This window comes from Balaenoptera musculus, chromosome 2, assembly GCF_009873245.2.
Source record: "Balaenoptera musculus isolate JJ_BM4_2016_0621 chromosome 2, mBalMus1.pri.v3, whole genome shotgun sequence".
NCBI lineage: Eukaryota > Metazoa > Chordata > Mammalia > Artiodactyla > Balaenopteridae > Balaenoptera > Balaenoptera musculus.
The window spans coordinates 56,702,602-56,724,640 of record NC_045786.1 but is presented as its reverse complement, the minus strand read 5'-3'; the positions used below and the strand labels follow the sequence as shown (position 1 = coordinate 56,724,640).

The 22,039-nt window shown below is 51.3% G+C and overlaps 1 protein-coding gene across 2 annotated transcripts in view; it reads right to left on the bottom strand.

Moving 5' to 3' along the window:
* Window positions 1–2,326: 2,326 nt before the first annotated feature.
* LOC118889320 (OTU domain-containing protein 7A) overlaps window positions 2,327–22,039 on the bottom strand; it is a 382,992-nt gene continuing 363,279 nt past the window's right edge. For both annotated transcript variants that reach the window (XM_036841170.1, XM_036841171.1), the window contains exons 11-13: window positions 5,420–5,534; window positions 5,161–5,245; window positions 2,327–4,060 (exon numbers count right to left, since the gene is read on the bottom strand). In XM_036841170.1, the coding sequence (XP_036697065.1) occupies window positions 2,627–4,060; window positions 5,161–5,245; window positions 5,420–5,534 (1,634 nt within the window). In that variant the 3' untranslated portion in view covers window positions 2,327–2,626. The remainder of the gene's footprint in view (window positions 4,061–5,160; window positions 5,246–5,419; window positions 5,535–22,039) is intronic.

Sequence of the window (22,039 nt, the reverse complement as noted above, 5' to 3'; positions counted from 1 at the left end):
TGTTTAGAGGAAGGATGGATCCAGATCTCTCACAAGAGGAAACGCCTATTTTTAAAAGATGTGGACGGAGGGCATCGTATCAGATGGGAGTGACACCCACAGGCGCCCTGCACAAGGAGCGGCCGGTGCAGGGGTCTTCCACGTTGCGGGGCAGGTGGGGAGGGGAGGGGAGGAGCCTGGGGGTGGGGTCTGGGGTTGGATCTCAGGCTCTTATTTATGGCACATATATCAGATGTGGGTGTGGTGGTGGTGACTCTGAAATCCAAGGAGCTAGAACAGGTCACTGTTTTTTGATTTTACCTACAAATTACACTGCCTGGTTTTAAAGGTTTTCCTTTTTCCTCTGGTACTACAAATGGACCATTTTTATTCTCAGTTTGCCTTTTTTTTTTTTTTTCTTTTTTTTTTAACCTGGCAGAGAGCATGAGAAAGATAAAATATTTGCACAGCCAGTTTTGGAAATTTCTGGTTGGCTGTTTTCATGTTAAAAAATTAAAAAACAAACACGAGATTACTTTCTGCCTCCTTGACTTCTTGTGCGTACGTGTTTGGCTTCTGAATGCACAGGGGGGCATTTTCCAGGCTGGCTGTTCCACCTTGTGTGAGATGCAGGGCAGGAACTGGCGTCTACACGTGAAGCAATATTTATTTCCTGTGACCTCACAGCTTTGGATGGCAAAGCAGTTGGTCAGCATGATGTGAAGAATCAGTCCAAAGAGCTGCCACAAACCCTCTTGATGAGAGAATTTTTAAAAACTACTTTTTTTTTTTTAACAAAAGAAACCCCAGTAATATGAGGAACATGAATGTTAGTAATTACCACACACTGAAAGTATCGTTTAGCACGAAAAGTAAAACTTTCAAAAAATTTAAGATCCTATTTAATAAATAATTTTAAGGAACCACTTATGTAAACCTTGAATAAATTACTGAAAACTCCACGTGCTGTGGATAATTAAAAACAAAAAGGAATTACTCACAGGAGATACTCAAATTAGTTTATTATATCAATAATTCTTCAAACAAGTTAAAAAAAAAAATCCCCTTCCGTATTTTTTTTTTTTTCTTTTTCTGCTCTTTATATCGGGGGAAAGCATCCTTTCTAGAGAAGGAGAAGCTGGCGCCAATGAAGAGATGGTCTACCTCCTGTGTTTTCTGAAGATACACCCACATCGAAGCTGGGTGCTTTCTCCTCTCTTTCTTGGGATTATTAGAGGCTATTCTAAGGCTCTCACAGGTTTTAAAGGATTCTTTTGCTAGTGAGGATTTTATCCATCGTATCTGTATTTCTTGGAAACGAGATCTTTCCCTAGTGAGGCAAGTTTAACGCCTCAGTGTCCTTGGCCAAGAACGGTATTCTCCAGAGGTAATCTTGGAAGGAAGACGCTGCATATTGCTGCTCAGAACAGGGTAGCTAAGGACACATTATTTTTTCCTCAAGAAATGTAAGGAGGCACCAAAATAGGGACCGCTCAGGGATGGGGCTGCCCCTAATGTGTTCTGGAGCCACAGTCAGGGTTACCCGCACCCTGCAGAGGGTACCCCAATGGGAGCGGTGCCCCTCCACCTGGCTGATCCCAGACAGATGCGGGTGGAGGTGGAGGTGGGGGTGGGCTTCCTTCCCGGCGGCCCTCAGCCCCTTCCCTCTGGAAAGAGGCGCAGGCCGGGTTTCAGGGCGGCCTAGAGGGGGCTTACAGAGTGACCGCAGGGTCAAGTTCTCGCCTCTCTCCTGGGGCACCGATGGTCGCTTCCTAGGGGCCCCTCTGGCGACAGAGCATTGTGGAAGTGTCTTCGAAGGAGAAATGTGAGCGGGCTGTCATCTTTGCTCATATATGGTCAACTCCAAATTGTGAGTTCGGAACCTTGCCTTTGGGCCCCAAGGTGTCTTTGGAAAGCTCCTGTCACCTGAGCTGCCCGGCACCGGGAGCGATCGCTACACCTCACCGCGCCCTGCGAGGTAGGTTGTCCGGTGCCCATCCTACAGACGCCCACGGCTTTGATGGCAGTGTGAATGTCGCTCAAGCCAGGTACTGTGGGAGGAGATTTTGCTTATGAGATGGAGCCGTGTATTCCTAAAGGATCACAGGGACCACCAGGGCGCCACTGGGAGGCCAAGTGCCCTGTCCTCCAGGGGCCCGGGAGGGGCACAGGTGGGAGCCCGAGGCAGAGCCGCCACCGCGGTCCCGGGGCCGCGCGTTTGCTTCGAAACCCTGGGTGGCAACAATCGCACGCAGGTGACCACTACATGGAAGAGGTCAGTCGCCGGGTTAGGGAAAAAAGCCAAAAAAAAAAAAAGGCATGTAAAACACTCCCTTCTAAAAACAAAGGGCTGCAAATTTCTTTATTTCTCTTATTGAAGAACAAAAATACCCTTGCAATGGCTATTGAGTTTCCACAGGTACGAGGCAGATGCTAGCTAGCACACCCACTTCCAACAGTATGACTTGTTTCCTATCCGTCTACTACCTGAGTGGCGTCAGTGTAGGTTCAGGCACCATTAGAAACGTTTGACCAAACACGTACACAGCACGGACAGAGGATCGCCGGCCTCCCGGTGGACCAGGGCGCGGAGGAGACACCAACAGCGTGGAGAGGACAGCCCAGCCGGCGGGGCCGCGGCGCACGCTCAGGGCCGGGCCGCGCGCGCCTCGCGCCGCCGCCGCAGCTCCTCGCGGTAGCAGTACGAGCAGTAGTGCTCGGTCTCGGCGCGCCCGTAGAACGCGCAGTTCTCGCGCTGGCAGCGCCGCTGCGCCGGCCCCGCGCCGGGGCCGCCCCGGCCGCCCTCACCGTTCGATCGCGCGGCCGGCGCGTCGGCGTCGGCAAACTCCAGGCCGTCGCGCGCCGCGCAAAAGCCGTTGGTGTAGGTCTGCGACTTGGGCTCGGCCGCTCCCGCCGCCCCCGCCGCGCTGGGCAGGGTTATTGGGACGGCGCGCGCCAGCGACTCCACTGTGTTGACGGTGCGCAGGGCAGCGGCGCGCGCCGGGCTGTAGCTCTGCGACGACAGCGAGCGGTTCTGCTGCGGGTACGTGGCGCACGGCCGCAGCGCGCCCACGGCCGGGGCGCACGCCTCGTCCCGTGCGCCCGCCGCCTGCACGTGGATGACGCTCTGGCGCCCAGGCGCCGGGGGGCTGCGGCCCGGGACCGGTCCACTGGCACCCGCGCGTCGCGCGCCGCCGACGGGGCCCGGGGAGGCCGCGCCGCCCGCCGCTGCCCGCGCCGCCCGCGTGCCCGTCGCCGGCCCGGGGCTCGGGCGCTCCTTGAGCTTGAGCACCAGCTGCGTGGGAGGCCCGGCCGGCGGGCCCGGCGAGGCGCGCTCGGGGCCTGGCGCGCCCTCGGCCTCTGGCCTGCGCTGCGGCCGTTTGGCCGTGGAGGCGGCGGCGGCGGCGTCGCGGCGCCGCTGCTCCTGCTCGGCGCTGAAGCGCTCCTGCGCGCTGGTCAGGTAATAGCCGATCATCTCCTCGTGGAACTGGTGCCGGTGGCTGGTGAGCAGCAGGCCGGCGAATATGAACTTGCGCTCGCCCTGCATGGCGGCGCGCAGGATGTTGAGGCTCAGCTTCACGTCCGTGCTGTACTTCCAGGCGTCGCCGCGGGGCCCGCCGCCCTTGTCGGCCGGCGACGCGCCCGCCGTCTTGTCCGTGGGCGACGGCGTGGTCTTCTCCGAGGGCGACGTGCTGGCCGAGGCGCCCGACTCCTCCTTGCTGCCCTTGCGCGCCTTGGCCTTCTTCTCCTTGCCGCGCTCGGGCGGGTCGTTGTGCTTGCCGTTGGCGGAGTTGGCGCGGCTCATTTTGCCGTGCACCAGGCCGCCCAGGCCGCCCATGTTCTTCTTCAGCTTGATGCCCAGCGTCTTGCTGAAGCTGCCCAGTTTGTTGGCCACAGAGTCCGCGCGGGTCTTGTCCTTGTCCTTGCGCTGCTTCTCCTTCTCCTTGTCCTTGCCATTCTTGCCGTTATTGCTGTTGGAGTTGCTGCACACCGAGTCGCGGTCCGAGTCTAGCGAGTCGGGCAGGGACTGCACGTCCTCCCCCGCCGAGGCCGTCGGGGACTCTGGCTGTGCCAGAGGGGCCTGCAGGGGAGAGGGAGGGCAGGGAAGGGAGGAGGTTAGAGATCAGTTGGCCCCACGCGGTCGGTGGAGGCAGACCCCGCGGCCGCGGTGTGGCTTCCAGCCTCACTGCCCCAAACCCGAGCTGTGTCCCAGCCTGAGAGTCTCCTGATTCTCGATCTAGAGCTGCTGCCTTCACAGCCCTCGTGGGGGCGAGAAAAGAACACCCACAGCCACGTCATGACATACTCCAGGCAGCTGGAGTCTGGAGCCAGACTGCCACTGACTGTTACTTGTGCCGTCAGTAACATGGGGTATCGGGACCTGCCTCAGGGAGCCCTGTGAAGTTTAGATACACGTAAACGCTGGAGTACAAAGCACTCTGAACAGTGCCACTTTGTCCTGGGTACTGTGTGCCGGGCACTGCCCTCCTTGCTTTCCTCATGAAACTTAAAAAATATTCGTTACAAGCCCCACTTTATGGGTAAGTAAATTTATGTCTGAGGAGGACCAATTATTTGTAATTTTTTTTTTTAAACAAATCCCTTTTCCTGGGACTTCACTACTGGGATCGCAAAAACATCAGTCAGATACATAAAGAGAATCCCTCTTAGCATCTGGAGGCAGGGCCAGCATGGGTCCTCCCTGGGGGAGGGGGCCAAGTGAGGCGCCAGCCCCCTTTCTCACAGCCCTCCCCTCCTGGAGGGGAGAAAAAGAGGGGAGAGAAAAAGAAAAGGAGGGGGTGCCGAGGAATCGCGCCCTCGGTTCCCTGCGTTCCAAGGACCCACACACAGTTTTATAGTTAATTCCGCTCCGTGGCAGCACATCGTGTTCCGATCTCGGCAAGAGAGAGTTTTGTGTTGTGAGTTGCCTACGGTTTGTTTTCTGAGTGGGCGTGTTTATTCCTGTCCCTCTGGAGAAAATAAGGGGACAAAAACTCCCCTAGCCGTAGCGCGCGCCTACGTCCAACTCGCAGGCACACGCGCACAGAGGCACGCGTTGCAGCCGAGCCGGGGCGGTGGGGCGGTGGGGCGGCAGGGCTGCGGGCAGGGCTGGGATGCACCTCGCCTGCCCGCCCCGGGCCGAGTGCGCCTGCCATCCGTCCCGGCGCGCGCCAGGCTCACCCGGGTCTCAGAGGGGATCCGGATCCACGTCACATTCATGTAGCTGTGCAGAAGGTTCAGCTTGGCTTCTAGCGACAGGATCAGGCTATCGAGAGAGGAACACCGAGTGAGATGCGCCCCAGCTCGCCCGCGCGCACCCCGCCTGCGCAGCCAGCCAGCCCCGAGGAGCAGGGGCGCCGCGCCCAGCCCCTCCCCGGGAAGCCCGGAGACAGCCCGCCCCGTAGGGTGCTAGGGGAGCGGACACAGGGTAGGGTCTTACTGGGCCAGCCGGGCGTTATCATTGTCGTCTTTCCCCCACTCCCAGTCCTTCCCGGGGTCCACCGCAAAGTGCAGAGGCAACAGCTTGTGCTCTGAATCCGTCAGGGGGATCACGGCTGGAACGCAAAAGAGAGAGACCCGTGCCAGGTGGCCCAGGGAGGGGGACGGGAGGCTCGAAGTCCCCGCGACCCCCAGGGAAGACAGGAAAAGGCCACCGAGACCAGGTGTCTCCATGATTGAGGAAACCGAATGGAGGTGTATACAGGACCTCTACGCCAGCGGGGGTGTTAAGGCCGGGGGTTTCAAACGCACCACTAACAGTTTAAAAAGTTTCCTCTTTATTGTGGACGCTGAAGAGCAGTTGGAGACCTGGGCTTGACCTGGGTCAAAAGGCAGGTGCCGTCCTTGGGCAGCAGACAAAAAAAAGCTATTACTGCTTCTGTGGTTTCTAACGAAGGACCCAGGCCAGACAGCGCACTGAGCAAGGTCACCTGGGAGGGGGCTTGGGGCCAGGCCCGGCCATCTCCTCCCAGAGAAGGGGAGTGAGGGCTGCCTGCCCATCTGCTCGTTCGTGAGTTCATGCAGCAAGTCTGTGTTGCTGCGGGAGCTCACATCCTGTACTGGGGACAGCATGAACAGGTGACATACAGCTCAGGCTGTCAGGTGGTGATAGCGCCCTGAGGGTGAACAGCAGGCTGAGGGAGCTTTGGCAAGCTTTTCCAGGGCTGACCAGTGAGCCTTCTGAGGAGGGAACGTGTAGGTGGACAAGGCAGTGAGGAGAGATGGGCTCCTCACTGCACCCAGGGACTGATTCATCAAAACACACCCCTGCCCTGGGGGAACCTGGGCCCTCCTCAGAAAGGCTGGGCTGGAGGCTGGTGTTTACAGGTTTGTCTGGGATCTGCTGGGAGCTTCTGGGCCTGGTGGGATCAGCTCCCTAGTGACGTGCTTACTCTTGTTGTCAGGGGCAGAAAGAATGCGGGGAGAGAACGGGAGCCATCCCATTTCTGCCCTCTGGGCAGCAGCCTTGCGTGGGGACTGCACTAAGCTCCCCTGCAGGCCTCACCTGAGCGTCAGGCCCCAGCAGAGTAGCACAACCTGGGGCGCCGCCAGGCCAGCTGCTAGGTTTGCTGGAGCTGGGCTCCGTGCCAGTGGCTGGTGGAGAGAGCACTGGGTGCTGCCCTGAGTGCTGCCTGGGGAGCCAGCCTGCCCAAACGCTGGGGCTGGTACGTGTGGGTGCAGGGCCTGGTGCACCTTTAGGTGTGACACTCAGACCCTGCTGGGGCCTCCACAGGGAGGTCTCGCCTCCGCTGTCCCACTGGCTTAGGAGGCAGGTGTGGCCGGGCCCCTTTCTAGAGGGGGAAGTGGGCTAGGAGCTGAAAGCTCGTGGATGGGGACCTCCCTGTTTCAGGCTTATCCTTGCCCATTCAGGCCCTGGAGCACCTCTCTCCTGCTCCTATGCTGTCGGCCAGATGTTGCCTGTGCCTGATTGAACACATGGGGCCTCCCACACGCTGCTTTCCTTTGGCACCAAGAGCCCCATCTTTGGGGACACTGAGCCCCCAGGCACCACTCCAGGATGCAGGGGGCCTTGCTCCTCCCTGGGGTTTACCCTACCTTCTCCTTACTCCTCCACCTCCCCCCTCCCCTCCCCCCACCACGCTGGTCATGAATCTGGTGTCACTTCCCCAAGATTCATGACAAGGGAGTCATGGCAAAAACAGAAAAGACAAATCAATAAATAATAAATACATAACATCTATGATTGAATACCGTTAATTATTGATTTTCTGGTAAGAAATCAGAAACATTGACCCAGTGCTGCCTTCCAGTTGCTAAAGACACACAAATAATCCTCTTCCTCCACCCCAACCCCTAACCCCTCATATAAGGGAAACACAGCTTTGCTCCAGATTTTCCTTTTCATCTCGATGTGGCTGGGTGGCACTGTGCTCTGGTTTGGGAGGTCAGGGGCTGCTTGGTCCACCTTGGCCACAGACTGCTCAGTCCTGCCTTGATGTGGCTGTGACACACAGGCTGCCCCGCCCCGGCCTGAGCTGCAGGGTAGTCACACCCAGGGAGGGCTGCAGGATAGCTCAGGACCAGCCTCCCTTTGGCCAGACCCAGGAGCTAGTCCCATAGTTCCAAGGGTCACCACGACAACAGAGAGAGGGTTGTCCCGGCTTCCCACCCATGGGTGGGGGCAGGGGGTAGAGGCTTCCTCTGTAGACAGGGCAGCATGGCTCCCTGGAGGGCTTGGTAAAGGCACCCACTCCAGGCGCCCATGCAGATGGCCAAACCAGTGTCCAGGAAACGGGTCCAAGGACTCTATTTTAAATAAGCCTCCTCTGTGGGTCTTAAAATCAAGCAAATCTGGGAAACATTGTTTTAGAATAATAACCTGTTAGGAGCAGTTTCTGTGGGTGCAACGTGGGCGATTTTGGGTCTGGCTGTCCACCTTCCCATGGGAGAGGTGCCTTGAGGGCGCCTGCCCAGGCCCCCACCCTAGCATGAGGAAAGAGCACGTGCTTACTCGCACCCATGGGACGTGAGCAGAAGTGCTGTGGGAAGCCCTGGGCAATGTGGTTAGGGGTGGGTGCGCCTTCTCCCCTACACCCCTTCCCACCGTGATGCCTTCTGATGATGGTGGCCCTACAAGATATCAGGAATGGGCTCCTGACTCCCCACTTGGAGGGGACCTGCCTGCCCATCAGGAACACCTGTTTTAGACTTTATCTGCAGGAGAACCAAACTTCTATCATGTGAAGCACTGTGATTTTGGTTTATTTGTTTCAGATAAACCAACTAAAGTGGTACAGCTCTACAGCCCTCTCAGCCTCCCTACCAAAGGGCTCCTAGAAATTCCTACACTCAGTAGCTGGGCTGGAATGGACTTCCTGGACTCCCCACCCTGACGCCCCCAGCTCCCCCGCCCCAACACACAAAGCAGAAGGTTGGAATCACCTGAAGATGCTAGAGCCTGACCACCCAGCAGGCTCCTGGCAGCCTCTCAGCCTGGATGTCAGAAGGCATCTTCTGTGCAGAGGGCACAGCTGTGGCCCGCTGGTCAGGGCTGGGGCTGCAGGGCCCAGGAGCCCCACCTGTAGCTGTACAGCCTAGGGCGGCCTTGAAAACAGGCCTTCTGTGAGCCTCAGGTACTTCCGTTGCCTCTGCCTCTCACTTTACAGACCTACTTTTCCCTGTTGGAAACCTGGCCTCACCCAGTGAGAGGGGGAGTGATGCGGTGACTTGCCCTCTGGTGGCAAATGTCAGGAACAGCAAATACTTTTCAAAATAAACCTGCAACCTTCCCCCCCCCCCCCCCGCCTTTGAAAAAACTCTCTTCTGTCTTTTAACCTGGAAACATATAGGCATCATCTCAAACTAGCCTGGACAAAGGATAACCGAAGCAGCAACCAATTTTCAGTACTTATTTTCCAAAAAAGAGTGGAGACCTCTGGTTTCTGTTTGGGATGTAAAAAGCCGAAGGAGCAATGTCCCACCAGTATAATAACAACAAGCTAGACAAACTGCAGATTCACAACTTTCCTTTAACCCGTCTGAGAGCTGAAGTCACAGGCAACTGGCTAGCCACAGGTGGAAAGACAGGTGCCTTTGAGGAGGGATGGACATGAGCTTAATTGGGCCCCACTAAGCTGGACCCCACTAAGAAGAATTCAGCCAAAATTGTTAACAAGTTGGTAAAGGAAGGGTGTCGCCTAGTGAAAGAATACAGAACCTTGGGGGCCACAGACATAAGGGAAATTCACAAGCACTTGCAGGCCCCTCTCCATGGGACCTGACCTGGTGCTCACAAAAAGACTGGCCAGAATTCTGAGAAAGTGTCCTTCACGGACCTTTCCCATCTACTAAGGAAGGAACTGCAGAGAGCAGGGCAACACACGCTGTTGGTCTTAGGGCACTGGGCCTTTCCAGTCACTCCCTCCCCCCAGATCCAGGGACACAGCACCCACCTAAGATAGAGGCTTAATCAGAACAACAGAAACATTACCCTTCTGGGCTCTGCCTCCTGCATCCAGGCTAACAAGCTGTGAGTAATAGCAATCTACTGCTAGAAAAGGGGCAAGAATATGGAGAGAGACCCTCACCAAGGTGAGGCTCAGCACAAAGGTATAGCAGACCATGAGAAATACCAGCCCCACCGTAAACACAAGATATAACTAGAAGAATTTGAAGGCTGGATAACCAGGGCAGCATCAGGTCCTGACTAGGCTGATCCGAACCCCATGCAGCAAAAGGGAAGGAATCAAAACGATATGCCTTAGTCTTTATTGCTCTGCTCAAGATGGCTAGCTTTCAACAAAACATTTTTGGCATAAGAAAAGACAGGAGAAAACCAACACATTGACAAGAGACAAGACAGGTGACAGAACAAGACAGATACGACACAGGTATCGAAACTATAAGACGTGACTTAAAATAACTCATTGGGGACTTCCCTGGTGGTCCAGTGGTTAAGACTTTGCCTTCCAATGCAGGGGGTGCGGATTTGATCCCTGGTCAGAGAGCTGAGATCCCACATGCCTCGTGGCCAAAAAACCAAAACATAAAATAGAAGCAATATTGTAACAAATTTAATACAGATTAAAAAAAAAACAACTGATTAATAAGTTGAAGACTCTAATAGAAAAAGTAGATACCATGCAGAATTTGATGGTTAATTTCAGCAGAGAGTAAGAAAGAGTCAAAGCGAAATGCTAGAAATAAAAAAACACAATAATAGAAGTAAAGAATGACTTTGAGGGGCTGATCAGTAGACTTTACACACCTGAGGAAAGAATCTGTGAACAGTAAGATAGGTCAATAGACATTAACCAGATTGAAACAGAAAGAGAAAAAAGGGGGGAGGGTTGCAGAACAGAATACCCAAGATGGGCGGGGCAGTATCAGATAGCACCAGATCTGTGTAAGTGTAATCCCAGAAGGAAAAGAGAGACAGAAAAAACAGAAGAGATATTTAAATAAATAATGGCTGACATTATTTATCTAAATATTTCCAAAATTAATGACAAACTCTACCACAGATCAAAGAGGCTAAGAAAAAAATAAGCAGGAAAAACAACAGCAACAAATCTGTATACATAGTATATTCAAACTGCTAAAAACCAAAGACAAAGAGAAAATCTTTAAGGCAGCAGAGGAAAAAGACACATTACATACAGAGAAACAATTCTAAGGATCACAGCAGACCTCTCATGATAAAACAGGTAAGACAGAAGACAATGGAGTGATATCTTTAAAGTGCTGGATGAAAAAACCCTGCTAATCCAGAACTCTATACACAGCAAAAATATTTCTGAAGCATGAAGGAGAACTTTCTCAGACAAAAATGAGAAAACTCATCCTCTGTACACCTGCACTAAGAAATGTTAAATGAAATTCTTTAAGGGGAAAAATATGTTCCCAGTAGAAACTTGGATTTACACAAAGAAATGAAAAGTGATGGAAATAGAATAAATGAATTTGAAAATAAAATTCAGTTTTCTTCCTTTTAATTACTCTAAGAACTAAGGCAAAGAGAGCAGTAGTGTATTACGTGTTTACAACACAGGTAAAGAGCTTGATAATAATAGCCCAGAGGATGGGAGGGAGGGGTTGGGAATACATTGTCATGAGATCTTTATACAACACATGAAGTAGAATGTTACTTGAAAACAGAGTCTCAGTAATTAAAGATGTTCACTGTAAACCCTAGGGAAATCACTAATAATTAAAAATACAGGTATAATAGTAAATCAACAGTGGAGATAAATGGAACCATTAAGAAGCTCAATTAACACCAATGAAGGAAGCGAAAGATCCTTTAAAAACTAAAAATAGAACTATTGGGTTAGCCAAAACGTTCGTTTGGGTTTTTCCATAAGATGTTTGGAAAAACCCAAACGAACTTTTTGGCCAACCCAATACCATATGATCCAGCAATCCCACTCCTGGGCATATATCCAGAGAAAACCATAATTCAAAAAGACACATGCACCCCAATGTTCATAGCAGCACTATTTGCAATAGCCAGGACATGGAAGCAACCAAAATGTCTATCAACAGAGAAATGGATAAAGAAGATGTGGTACATATATACAATGGAATATTACTCAGCCATAAAAAAGAACTAAATAATGCCATTTGCAGCAATATGATGGACCTAGAGATTGTCATACTGAGTGAAGTAAGTCAGACAGAGAAAGACAAATACCATATGATATCACTTATATGTGAAATCTAAAAAAAGGGTACAAATGAACTTATGTACAGAACAGAAATAGAGTTACAGATGTAGAAAACAAATCTATGGTTACCAAGGGGTAAGGGCAGGGGAGGGATAAATTGGGAGATTGGGATTGACATATACACACAACTATATATAAAATAGATAACTAATAAGGACCTACTGTACAGCATAGGGAACTCTACTCAATACTCTGTAATGGCTTATATGGGAAAAGAAACTAAAAAAGAGTGGATATATGTATATGTATAACTGATTCACTTTGCTGTACACCTGAACCTAACACAACATTGTAAGTCAACTATACTCTAATAAAAATTAAATAAAAAAGTAAGAAAAAGGAGACAGGGAAAGAAAAAAAGAACAAAAAACAGATGGAACAAATAGAAAAAAGCTAGCATTAAATGTAAATAGTTAAAATGTACCAATTAATAAATGACATTGTCAGATTGGATATAAAAGCAAAACTCAAGTATATACTGACTGTAAGAAATCCATTTTAAATATGAAGACATACAAAAGTTAAAAGATAACTAATAAAAAAAAATGGAGTGACTCCAGTGCAAGGCCTGTTACCAAAGATATAGAAGAACATTACAATTCTCCATGAAGCTATCACAATCCTACATGTGTGCATGGGCTTCAGAGTACATGAAGCAAATACTAACAAAAATGAAAGGAGAAAGACACATTCATTATGGTTGGAGACTGCCACTTTTCCCTTAGGAAACGACAGAACAATTAGACAGAAAATCAGCAAAGATATAGAAGACTGAACTATGTCATCAGAGACCTTGAATTAATGGACATTTATGGAACCCAATTACAGCAGAACACGCATTCTTTTCAAGACCCCATGGAATATTCACCAAGGTGGAACATATTCTTAGCCAACCTTCACAGATTTAAAAGAATAGAAATCATAAAAAGTTTGTTCTCAGACCATAACTAAATAAAACTATGTACCCATAACTAAGAAAGATATTTGGAGAATCCTCAACTAGTTGCAATTTAAACAGTGGGCTTCTAAATAATCCTATCGGTCCCTAATCCCTGTCCACCACTGTGATGGTTACTGTTATGTATCAACTTGCCTGGGCTAGGGGATGTCCAGAGAGCTGGTACACGTAATGTCTGGGTGTGTCTGGGAGGTGGTCCTGGAAGAGATTAGCATTTGAGTTGATGGACTGGGTACAGAAAACTGGGCACAGCCCGCCCTCACCAACATGGGCAGGCATCATCCATTCCATGGAGGGCTCGAATAGCACAAAAGAGCCAAGGAAGGAGGAATTTGCTCTGTTTGTTTGAGCTGGGACATTGATCTTCTCCTGCTCTCAGACATCGGTGCTACTGGTTCTTGGGCGTTTGGACTCAGACTGAATTACACCACTGGCTTTCCTGGTTCTTCAGCTCGCAGTCGGCAGATGGTAGAACTTGGCCTCCATAATTATGTGAACAAATTCCTATAATAAATCTCTTATATATATATCTATATGTATCCCATAGGTTCTGTTTCTCTGGAGATCCCTGACTAACAGAACCACTAATCTGTTTTCCATCTCTATAATTTTGTCATTTCAAGAATGCTGTAGATCTAGAATCATACAGAATGCAGTCTTTGGGGATTAGTTTTTTTCCCTTCAGCATAATTCCCTTGAGATCCACCCAAGTAATTGCATGAGTCATAGTCATTCATTTTTATTGCTGAGTAGGATTCTGTGGTATAGACAGTATGTTGAACCGTGCACCCGGGAAAGACATTTGGGTTGTTTCCAGTTTTCGGATATTACAAATAAAGCAGCTATAAACATTTGTGTACAGGCTTTTGTGTGAACATAACTTTTCATTTTTCTGGGATAAATGCCCAGTATTACAATTGCTAGGTTATATGGTAAGTGATGTTTACTTTTATAAGAAGGTGCCAAACTGTTTTCCAGAGTGACTGAACCATTTTTACATTCTCACCAGCAATATAGGAGCAATCTGGTTATTCTACATCCTCTCCAGCATTTGGTGTTGTCAATTTTTAAGATTTTAGTCATTCTGGCAGGTGTGTAGTGACGTCTTACAGTGGTTCTAATGTTGACCATCTTTTCATGTGCTTATTTGCCATCTGTATCTCCTCTTTGGTAAAATGTCTGTTCGTGTCTTTTCCCATTTTTTATTTGGATGGTTTGGAGATTTTTTTTTGCTATTGAGTTTTGAGGGTTCTTTGTATATTTTAGATATAAGTCCTTTGTTGATATGTGGTTTTCAAATATTTTCTCCCAGTCTATAACTTGTCTTTCCTTCTTTCTTCCTTCCCTCCCTTCCTGTCCCCCCCTCTCTTTTTCTCTTTCTCTCTTTGCAGAGCAGAGGTCCAACTTATTAATTTCTTCTTTTTTTTTGGATCATTCCAATCCCAAAAGACTGCATTCTCTGTATGATTCCAGTTATGCAGCATGCTGGAAATGAAAAAATTCTAGAGATGAAGAACAGATTAGTGGTTCTATTAGTCAGGGATCTCCAGAAACACAGAACAAACAGGACACATATATAAGAACTCTTGGGGCTTCCCTGGTGGTACAGTGGTTGAGAATCTGCCTGACAATGCAGGGGACACAGGTTCAATCCCTGGTCCAGGAAGACTCCACATGCCACGGAGCAACTAAGCCCGTGTGCCACAACTACTGAGCCTGTGCTCTAGAGCCTGCGAGCCACAACTACTGAGACTGCGTGCCACAGCTACTGAAGCCTGCACGCCTAGAGCCTGTGCTCCTCAACAAGAGAAGCCATCGCAATGAGAAGCCCGCACACTGCAATGAAGAGTAGCCCCCGTTCGCCGCAACTAGAGAAAGCCCGTGCGCAGCAACGAAGACCCAACGCAGCCAAAAATAAATGAATAAAAAAAATAAATTTATATTAAAAAAAACAACTCTTCACCTACCTCTAGGTCCATAGTTGTGCATTTTACATTTACTTTATGGTTAATTTTGAGTTAATTTTTGTATAAATGAGGCTTGGGTTTAAGTTTTTTTGTTTTGCTTATGGATGTCCAATCACTTCATCACCATTTGTTTGAAAAGACTATCCATCCTCTATTGAATTTATTTTGTTTCTCTGTCAAAATCATATTTTGTGGGGTTATTCCTGGGTTTCATATTCTGTTTCATTGATCTCTGTGTCTAACTCTCTGTCAATACCAGGTACTGTGTCAGGAGCTCTATATTCATTACTTACAAGTCTTACACCAGCTACAGGATTTTTGCTCCAGTTTTACAGAAGAGGAAGTGAAACTCTGGTACATAAGTGACTCCAAGCCAAAGCTGGAGCTGTGATTGAAAAGCAGGTCTGCCTTACTCCACAATGTGTACTTTGTCTTCCACTACTGTGTCACCCTGCCTTTTTTTGAATTATCTGAAATTGGTAGATCGTGAACATCTAATCTCGTTCATTCATTCATTTATTCATTCAACATTTAATTGCCTCCCAGGTGTCTTGGTGCTGGAGACACAAAGATGAGAAAGACAGGACATCTAGCTTCAAGACATCCAGGATCTGGCCAGTGAAGAACAGGAGCCTCTGAAAGGTGGTCCTTGTCATCCTTCTCCTCTCCCTGCTCCCACCCCCACGGCGGCCTTGGCTGTGGCTCACCAGTGCCTGAGAACAACCTCCAGTGGGCCTGACGTAGAGTCCCTGGCTGGGCGAGAACCTTGCATCCTTGTGCCTCTGGGAAAAGTCAGACTTGCTTTATGAGGATTTGCTTCATGAGACCTCGAGGTGCAAAGCAATGGCAGCCCTGTCCCCTCCACAAACGCAAGGAAAGTGGTGAGTTCCTGCTTGATGAGCTGCCCATGGCCTCATGCTCCAGACCACCCACTAGGCTCTGATCAGGCTGCTTTCTTTCCCACAGACCCTTTCCCCAGAAAAACGTCCCCAGAGACAGTTCTCTGAGTGGACTTAGGTTATCAGGAAGCCGGCCATTTCTTCTGGATACATGTCCTCTCATGCATCAGACGCAGCCCTGGGGGACGGTGTTGAGGGGGGCTTCTCGGAGAGCAGAAGCAGGCTGTCACGCTGGCTGACCAAGAGGTTCCCTCCCCATGTCCAGGGGGCAGGACAGGTGCCTGGGGCTTTTGTTTCCCTTCTCTTCTGCAGGAGGATTGATGAAGGCCATGTCCTGTTCTGACACCACCCATCAGAAGCCTGCAGGTCCACAGGGAGCCTGGGGCAGCCTGAGGGAGAGACGGCACTTCATGTGGAGATGGGGGCTGGGCTGATTCAGGAGTGGGGGAGATGGCGGCTGGGGGTGCTCCTGGGGCCACTCTTTCTGTGGCTTAGACACCTTGGGGAGGCCTGGGGGAGCCTGTGTCTGTGCCTCCTGCTCCCTCATCGCTCCAGGCCCCAATTTCCTAGTGAAAGACCCTTGGCCAGTTCTTTCCGTGTAGCCGAGTGCAGCTGGCATCCCTCTGGAACTGAGTCTCAGGCTCCAGAGCTGACGGTCCTTGGGGTGACGCAGGTGTTGGTGGACAACCGGACTCTTGGGCATTTGATCAGCGAGACCCAGCTCTCTGAATTCGCGTCCCCCTGCAAGCCCAGGACAGAGCTCACAGCCTTGAAGTTCCACACATGGCTCCTGGTCACATAGGGGCCCTTTGAGATATTCTTGGGTCAAGAACCAACAATGTCAAAGATGACACCCCTCGTCTGGTCCCCAGGCCCTGGGGTGCATGGTCTGAGCTAAAAGTTTGGATGCCCCCAGAGACTCCTTCTCTTCTCCAACAGTGAGGGGCCTTTGCGGGTGTGGCCCACGCCTCCAGGGGCCACACTTGAGGCTACAGCAGGAGCAGCAAAGGAATGGGGCCAGCGGTCCAGCAAGGCTGCCTGCAGACCACGCGGGGAGGCAAGTTGGCTCTGCACGCCCACGCCGAGTGTGTCTTTTAGTGGCAAACTGCAAGCCTAGAAAGTGGCTGAAGAGGAAGGAGGCTGATTGCAAAGACAATGCACGGAATTTGCATTTTTTAGGCACTTTCTGGTTTCTACAAGCCTTCTTGCTACCATGAGCTCATCTGATTCTTATAATGTCCAGTAACAGGTGGGTTGGTACGTAATTCCTCCATTATTGTATTCAGACAGGTCCACAGATGGGCCAGTTTGATTAGAATATGATAAAGAAGTGATTTTTAAGTAAAAATCACTTTATTTTAGATAGCTATATTAACAAAATTATAAAATCCATTTAAATGGAATATTTAATAATATTCATAGCCCGTTAATTTCTACTTAATAGGAGATAGGTGCTGTTTATTATAAATCAATCTTGTAAGAAAAAGCACAGTTTGTCGTCAAATAGACTGGAAATGAAATGTCACATTATATATGGTTCGGGAAATCATAAAATATAGATTGGCATTTAATTTAACTATGAGCTGTGCATAAAATACAGATTGAAGACAGAGTTCATGTCCTGTAGTGTGGGGTTATTCTGTTTGGCTCCACAAAATTCCCAAATTGCTCAGTTTTGTAAACGTGGGGTGTTGTTTCTAAGTGGCAAGAGATAAAGTTTCAGGCTGCTCTTGCAAAAACTTTTTTTTTTTTTTTTCAAATATCACATTTTGGGTGTGTTGAGTCTGCTTCCAGTAAATAAACTACAAACTCTGGTGTGATCATCCGTGGATGTCGGTCTCAGCCTCCAGAGCTGACTGACAGCTGCGTGGGCATCACTATCCAAGCCCCTTGTTCACATCAGCATCCCTTCCTCCGTCTGTGACCAGTTGGCTCTTTAGAGGCTGCAGAACGCGGCTCTCTGGGTCACCTGAGCGGGAACCCCTAGGGAAGGCACAGGGACACCGTGAGGGCACCCTGACCCCCATGTGGCCCCTGGATGTGCCCCAGAGGCTCTCAGGCTGTTTGCATTTAGGAGGAAAAACTATTGAAATAATTACCTTATATATATATGTATATATATATATTTTAAAAGAATAGAAACAGATGGTATTAACATCTCCCAGGAAGCGAGGCACCCCTCCCCCACCTTCTCCCATCCTGAAGGTCCCTGAGTCACCAGGTGTGAGTTGCCGTTATATCCCAAGCAAACTTTGGCTTGGGTACCACTTCCCGGACCTTGTCTCTGAGAGATGCCTGTTCCCTGGTTATCACCCTCTTTGGCCAAGTCTCCTTTTTGGAAGTCGCACCATCCACCCTACTAACCTGCCCTAGTGACCCTTCACCGGCTGTGACCATTCCCTGAGGATGGCCCTCCTTCCTCAGTGTCCTCCTCTGTCAAGTGGGCACAGAACATGCAGAGGGTCAAGTGTTGCCCTTGGAAAGGACCTAGACCAGGCCTGCACACAGGAAGTGCCTGCAAGTACTGGCGTGATGGTGGGGTGCAGACTCAGCCCAGGTCTGAGTTTTGCAGAGCCATCTGAGGACGTGGCACAGGGAGGCCACGGGCACTGTGCTGTGGGCATGGGAGGATCCTTCCTGCAAGCTGCAGAACTAGGGTCCAGGTGTTCTGGGGGCAAAGGACTAACATCCTCCCCGTGGAGAAAGCAGGGGACCATCAATCACCTGTGGAAGTTACCACGAAAATAAGGGTAACTGTTATTTACAAAAAGTCCCAAAATGCACTGGCAAAGCCTTGCCCACTCAGCTTGCCCACACCTGACGAATCCCTCCAGCCCCAGCCTGCCCACTGCAAGCAAGCCCTGCTTTCTCCCTACGGGCACCCCAGCCTGCAGGACACAGCGGGGCTCCTCCTAGAAGCTGGCCAACCTCAGCAGCGGTGGGTGAGGGGTGGCGGGGGAGGCAGAAAGAGCTGTAAGGGAGCAGTGGGTTCCTTCCCAACATAGTTTCAACACAGGGAAGGATGAGAGGTTTAAAGGACACCTTATGGAATTTTTAAGCCGCCAGGAGCTTGGACACATTCAGATGAGACGCACTGGGCCAAGCAGAAGGAAGGGAGTGGCGGGAAGAAGGCAGTCCCATGTCACATCCTACAACACATTTTGTCTCGTTCTGAGGCTCCCAGAACATCGGTCCTCAGAGGCAAGAACAAGACAGCTGTTCTCTCTGGGCCTGTGATGACTGTACTGTCAGCCTCCAACCCAGGGTGCTGGGAGGTCCGGGGTGGGGGGTGCCCTCCACAAGGTGTCCTTTGCTTGGGGTAGGGCGATGGCTGTGTTTGGCAGTGGGGGACCAGCAGATGCCCTGGACCCTGATGCTCTGTGTCCCACACCCCTGCCTCCTCCCCAGGCTCCGAGACCATAGGCCTGGTGGCTCCGTCCTGGTGGCTCGTCCCCTCCCTGTGGAGGGGAGACCACAGGCCTGGTGGCTCGGTCCTGAGCCTGGGCCCAGCTGTGTTCTGAGAGTCTCTTATCTTGGCTTCAGAGAATGATGCCCGGTTCCATCCTAGAAACTGGAGTTACTGTACTTTCTTAGTCCCTCTCCTAGCTGAGCTGAGGGCACAGGCTGGGACTCTGTTTTCTTGTCTGCTGCACTGAAGGAGGGCTGCAGGCAAGAGAACCGATGGGGCCAGCAGGTGCATGACAAAGAGCCCCACATTCCCCCGGCCCTCCTTCCTAAGGCCTCCAGTCTGAGGACACCAGTCCCTGAGTTTGGGGCACCTGGTAGCGGAACTTGTTATGGCCACTTATGAGCTGTCTCTGGGGCCCAGCTCACCTGGTGAGGCTCAGCTCCGCTCAGACCCATGCCTGAGGCCTGGCTGACCCCGGGAAGGAAGGAATTCAACTCCAAGCTCTTAACATGCCAGGTGTGGGCTGTCCGGTACTGTCACTGTCACAAGTGTGCTGTCACAGTGCATACTTGTTGAATGAACCTCCCCGTGGCTCAGGCCCATGCGGGTGTACACAAGAGAGCTGGAGCCCGCCCACAGCCTGTCCCCTGGACCACGGGCCAGCTGCTCATCCCCAGACCCAGACCTTGCTCTCAGAGTAGCGGGCGCCCACAGCAGGCTTTGGGGGCTCTCGACCATGCATACAGTGGTCTTGCTGTTTGTTCTGCTGGACCTCCCAGTGGGACCACCCCTTCCCCTGGACAGGAGTTGTGAGACTACCACGTTCCAAACATCTGCTGGGACCTGGATCTACAGAGCTTGCAGAATATTACTTTGTAAAATATCCACCACCAGCTACAACAGGTCCCAGGACCCCCACGCATGAGCTGCTGAGGGGTGGGGCGCTCACACAATCCGACCAGGCCCCTGATGGATCTGAACACAGCATCTGCTGGTCAAGAAGGTGACAATGATGAACTGAGCCAGAAATAATGAGAAACACGGCAGTTTCTCATTCATTCCCATGGGCTTGAATAACCTGGTATTCTCATTCTGTCTGAATTGGTTTGCTCGGGCGGCCATAACAGTGGAACACACAGAGTGAGGGGCTTAAACAGCAGACATTTATTCTCTCACAGTCTGGAGGCTGGAAGTCCAAGGACAAGGTGTCAGCAGAGTTGTTTCTTTTTGAGGCCTCTCTCCTTGGCTTGCAGGTGACTGTCTTCTCTGTGTCCTCCTGCAATCTCCTCTCCGTGTGTGTCTGTGTCCTAACCTCCTCTTCTTATAAGACCACCAGTCACAGTGGATGAGGGTCCACCCTAATCAACTCATTGTATTTTAATTACTCCTCAGAAGACCCCATCTCCAAATACATTCGCAGCCTCAGGCCTGGGGGTTAGCTCTTCAACACATGAATTCAGCCCTTACCAACACCTCTCCCTTCATGACAAGCCGGGGTACCGGAACTCGGAGAAAGGTCCCGTCACTAGTTCACCGAGGAAACGCAGGATCTCGCCTGATACTTTCCTGCTGTTTATGTTTCCAAGGTCGTGGACCTGAGCTTCCTGCAGAGCTGATGAGGGAGGCTTTCCCTGAGCGTCATTATGAATTCATGGACCGAAGCAACTTCATCACGTTTCTACTTCTTCCAGTGATGACCCTCACTGTCCCTCTTGTCCTGTGGGAGCCTCGTCCATCAGCCCAAAAGCCCTTCTGACACTACCCTCGCGGTCTTTGAAGATGCCTTGTTTCTTCCAGGACAAGATGCGATAGGATCTTTGTGTATACTTCCTGCCCCAGATCTGGCCATGCTCTTAGACACCGGAGTCTGGGGGCAAACAGGACCTGCTTGCAGCAGGGGTTGGCGGCAGGGGCTTGCCTGGAACAGAAGGTGAGGAGGCTGCAGGTGGGGTGGAGGGGCCTGGTCATCTCCAACATTCCTGAAATGCCCCACCTGCCCCGGGGGGCCTACCTGCCCCACAATGTTGAGAGTGTGGTGTGGGTGACAACCAGCCCTCTTCCTGTCTGAGCCATGTCGAGTTGGGTTTTGGTGACCTGCGGTCGAAGGGGCTCTAACCTGCAACCAGGAAGCCCTGTGAACGGATGGAAGCCCCGCACGGCAGGGAAGGGCAGGAAGGAAGAGGATGGTTTCCCACTACCTTTCCTCTCACTGAGCATCCTTGGTCCTCGTAGGCAAGGATGCTATGGGGGTGGTGACCTTAGTGCCTGTAAAGAGCTTCCTGGGAGGCTCCCTGGGGGCAGAGTGCAACGCAGCTTGAAGGCACAGAGCTGGAGACTTTCTGGAAGGCGGAGTGAAAAGCCCCGGGCCAGGCCAAGGTCTCAGTTCAGCAGGGTCAGAAAGCTCCTGCCCGCTTTGGGGTGGGGGGGTCCTGGCACAGAACCAGGGCTCTAGGACAGAAAGCCTCTGAGCATGAAGCTTCCTGGTGGCATTTAGATGTGGGGGGGGGGGGCACAGTAACGTGCCATCAAGTCAGCCGCGCGGCGCCAGGTCTGTCTCTCAGCAGGACCGCCCCAACCCCGGCTCTTCCTGCTGTGGGGGCGTGGCCACGGCCAGGACGGCATGGCGCATGCGCCACCCTCACCCGGGCAGCCCGGAACCTGACGTCCACGGATGGTCCACGGCGGCGCTGGGAGCAAGGCTATTTCTCTCTCTGCGTTGAAAGAGAATGGATTTTCTCCTAAGGAGCACAGCACTGACAGCCTCACGCACCACCGCTTTTTAGGGGATTGAGAGCCTGACAGCCAACGTGGTTTATTTCCAGATGAGGACCCAAGTTGGTAAAGAACTCATTTTTGCACTTTTGCCCTTCCCCAGATGAGTGGTCATTGCTGGTGAAATAAAGAGGAGAGTCCAGATGGAACTGCCTGGAAACATCACATCCCCTCCCTGATTCAGAGCTGGCTCACTGAACCTTCACCCACCACCTCACCCCCTTTTTCCTCCACTGCACTCGCTTCTCAGGCTGCTCTGCAGCCGGGAAACTGCAAGTATGGAGCTCAGCCTTAGTAAGATGCTAGCACGAGTCCTGAGGGGAGGTGTTCTTCCTAACTGAAATGACAAAGTTTCAAGAAGAGAGGCA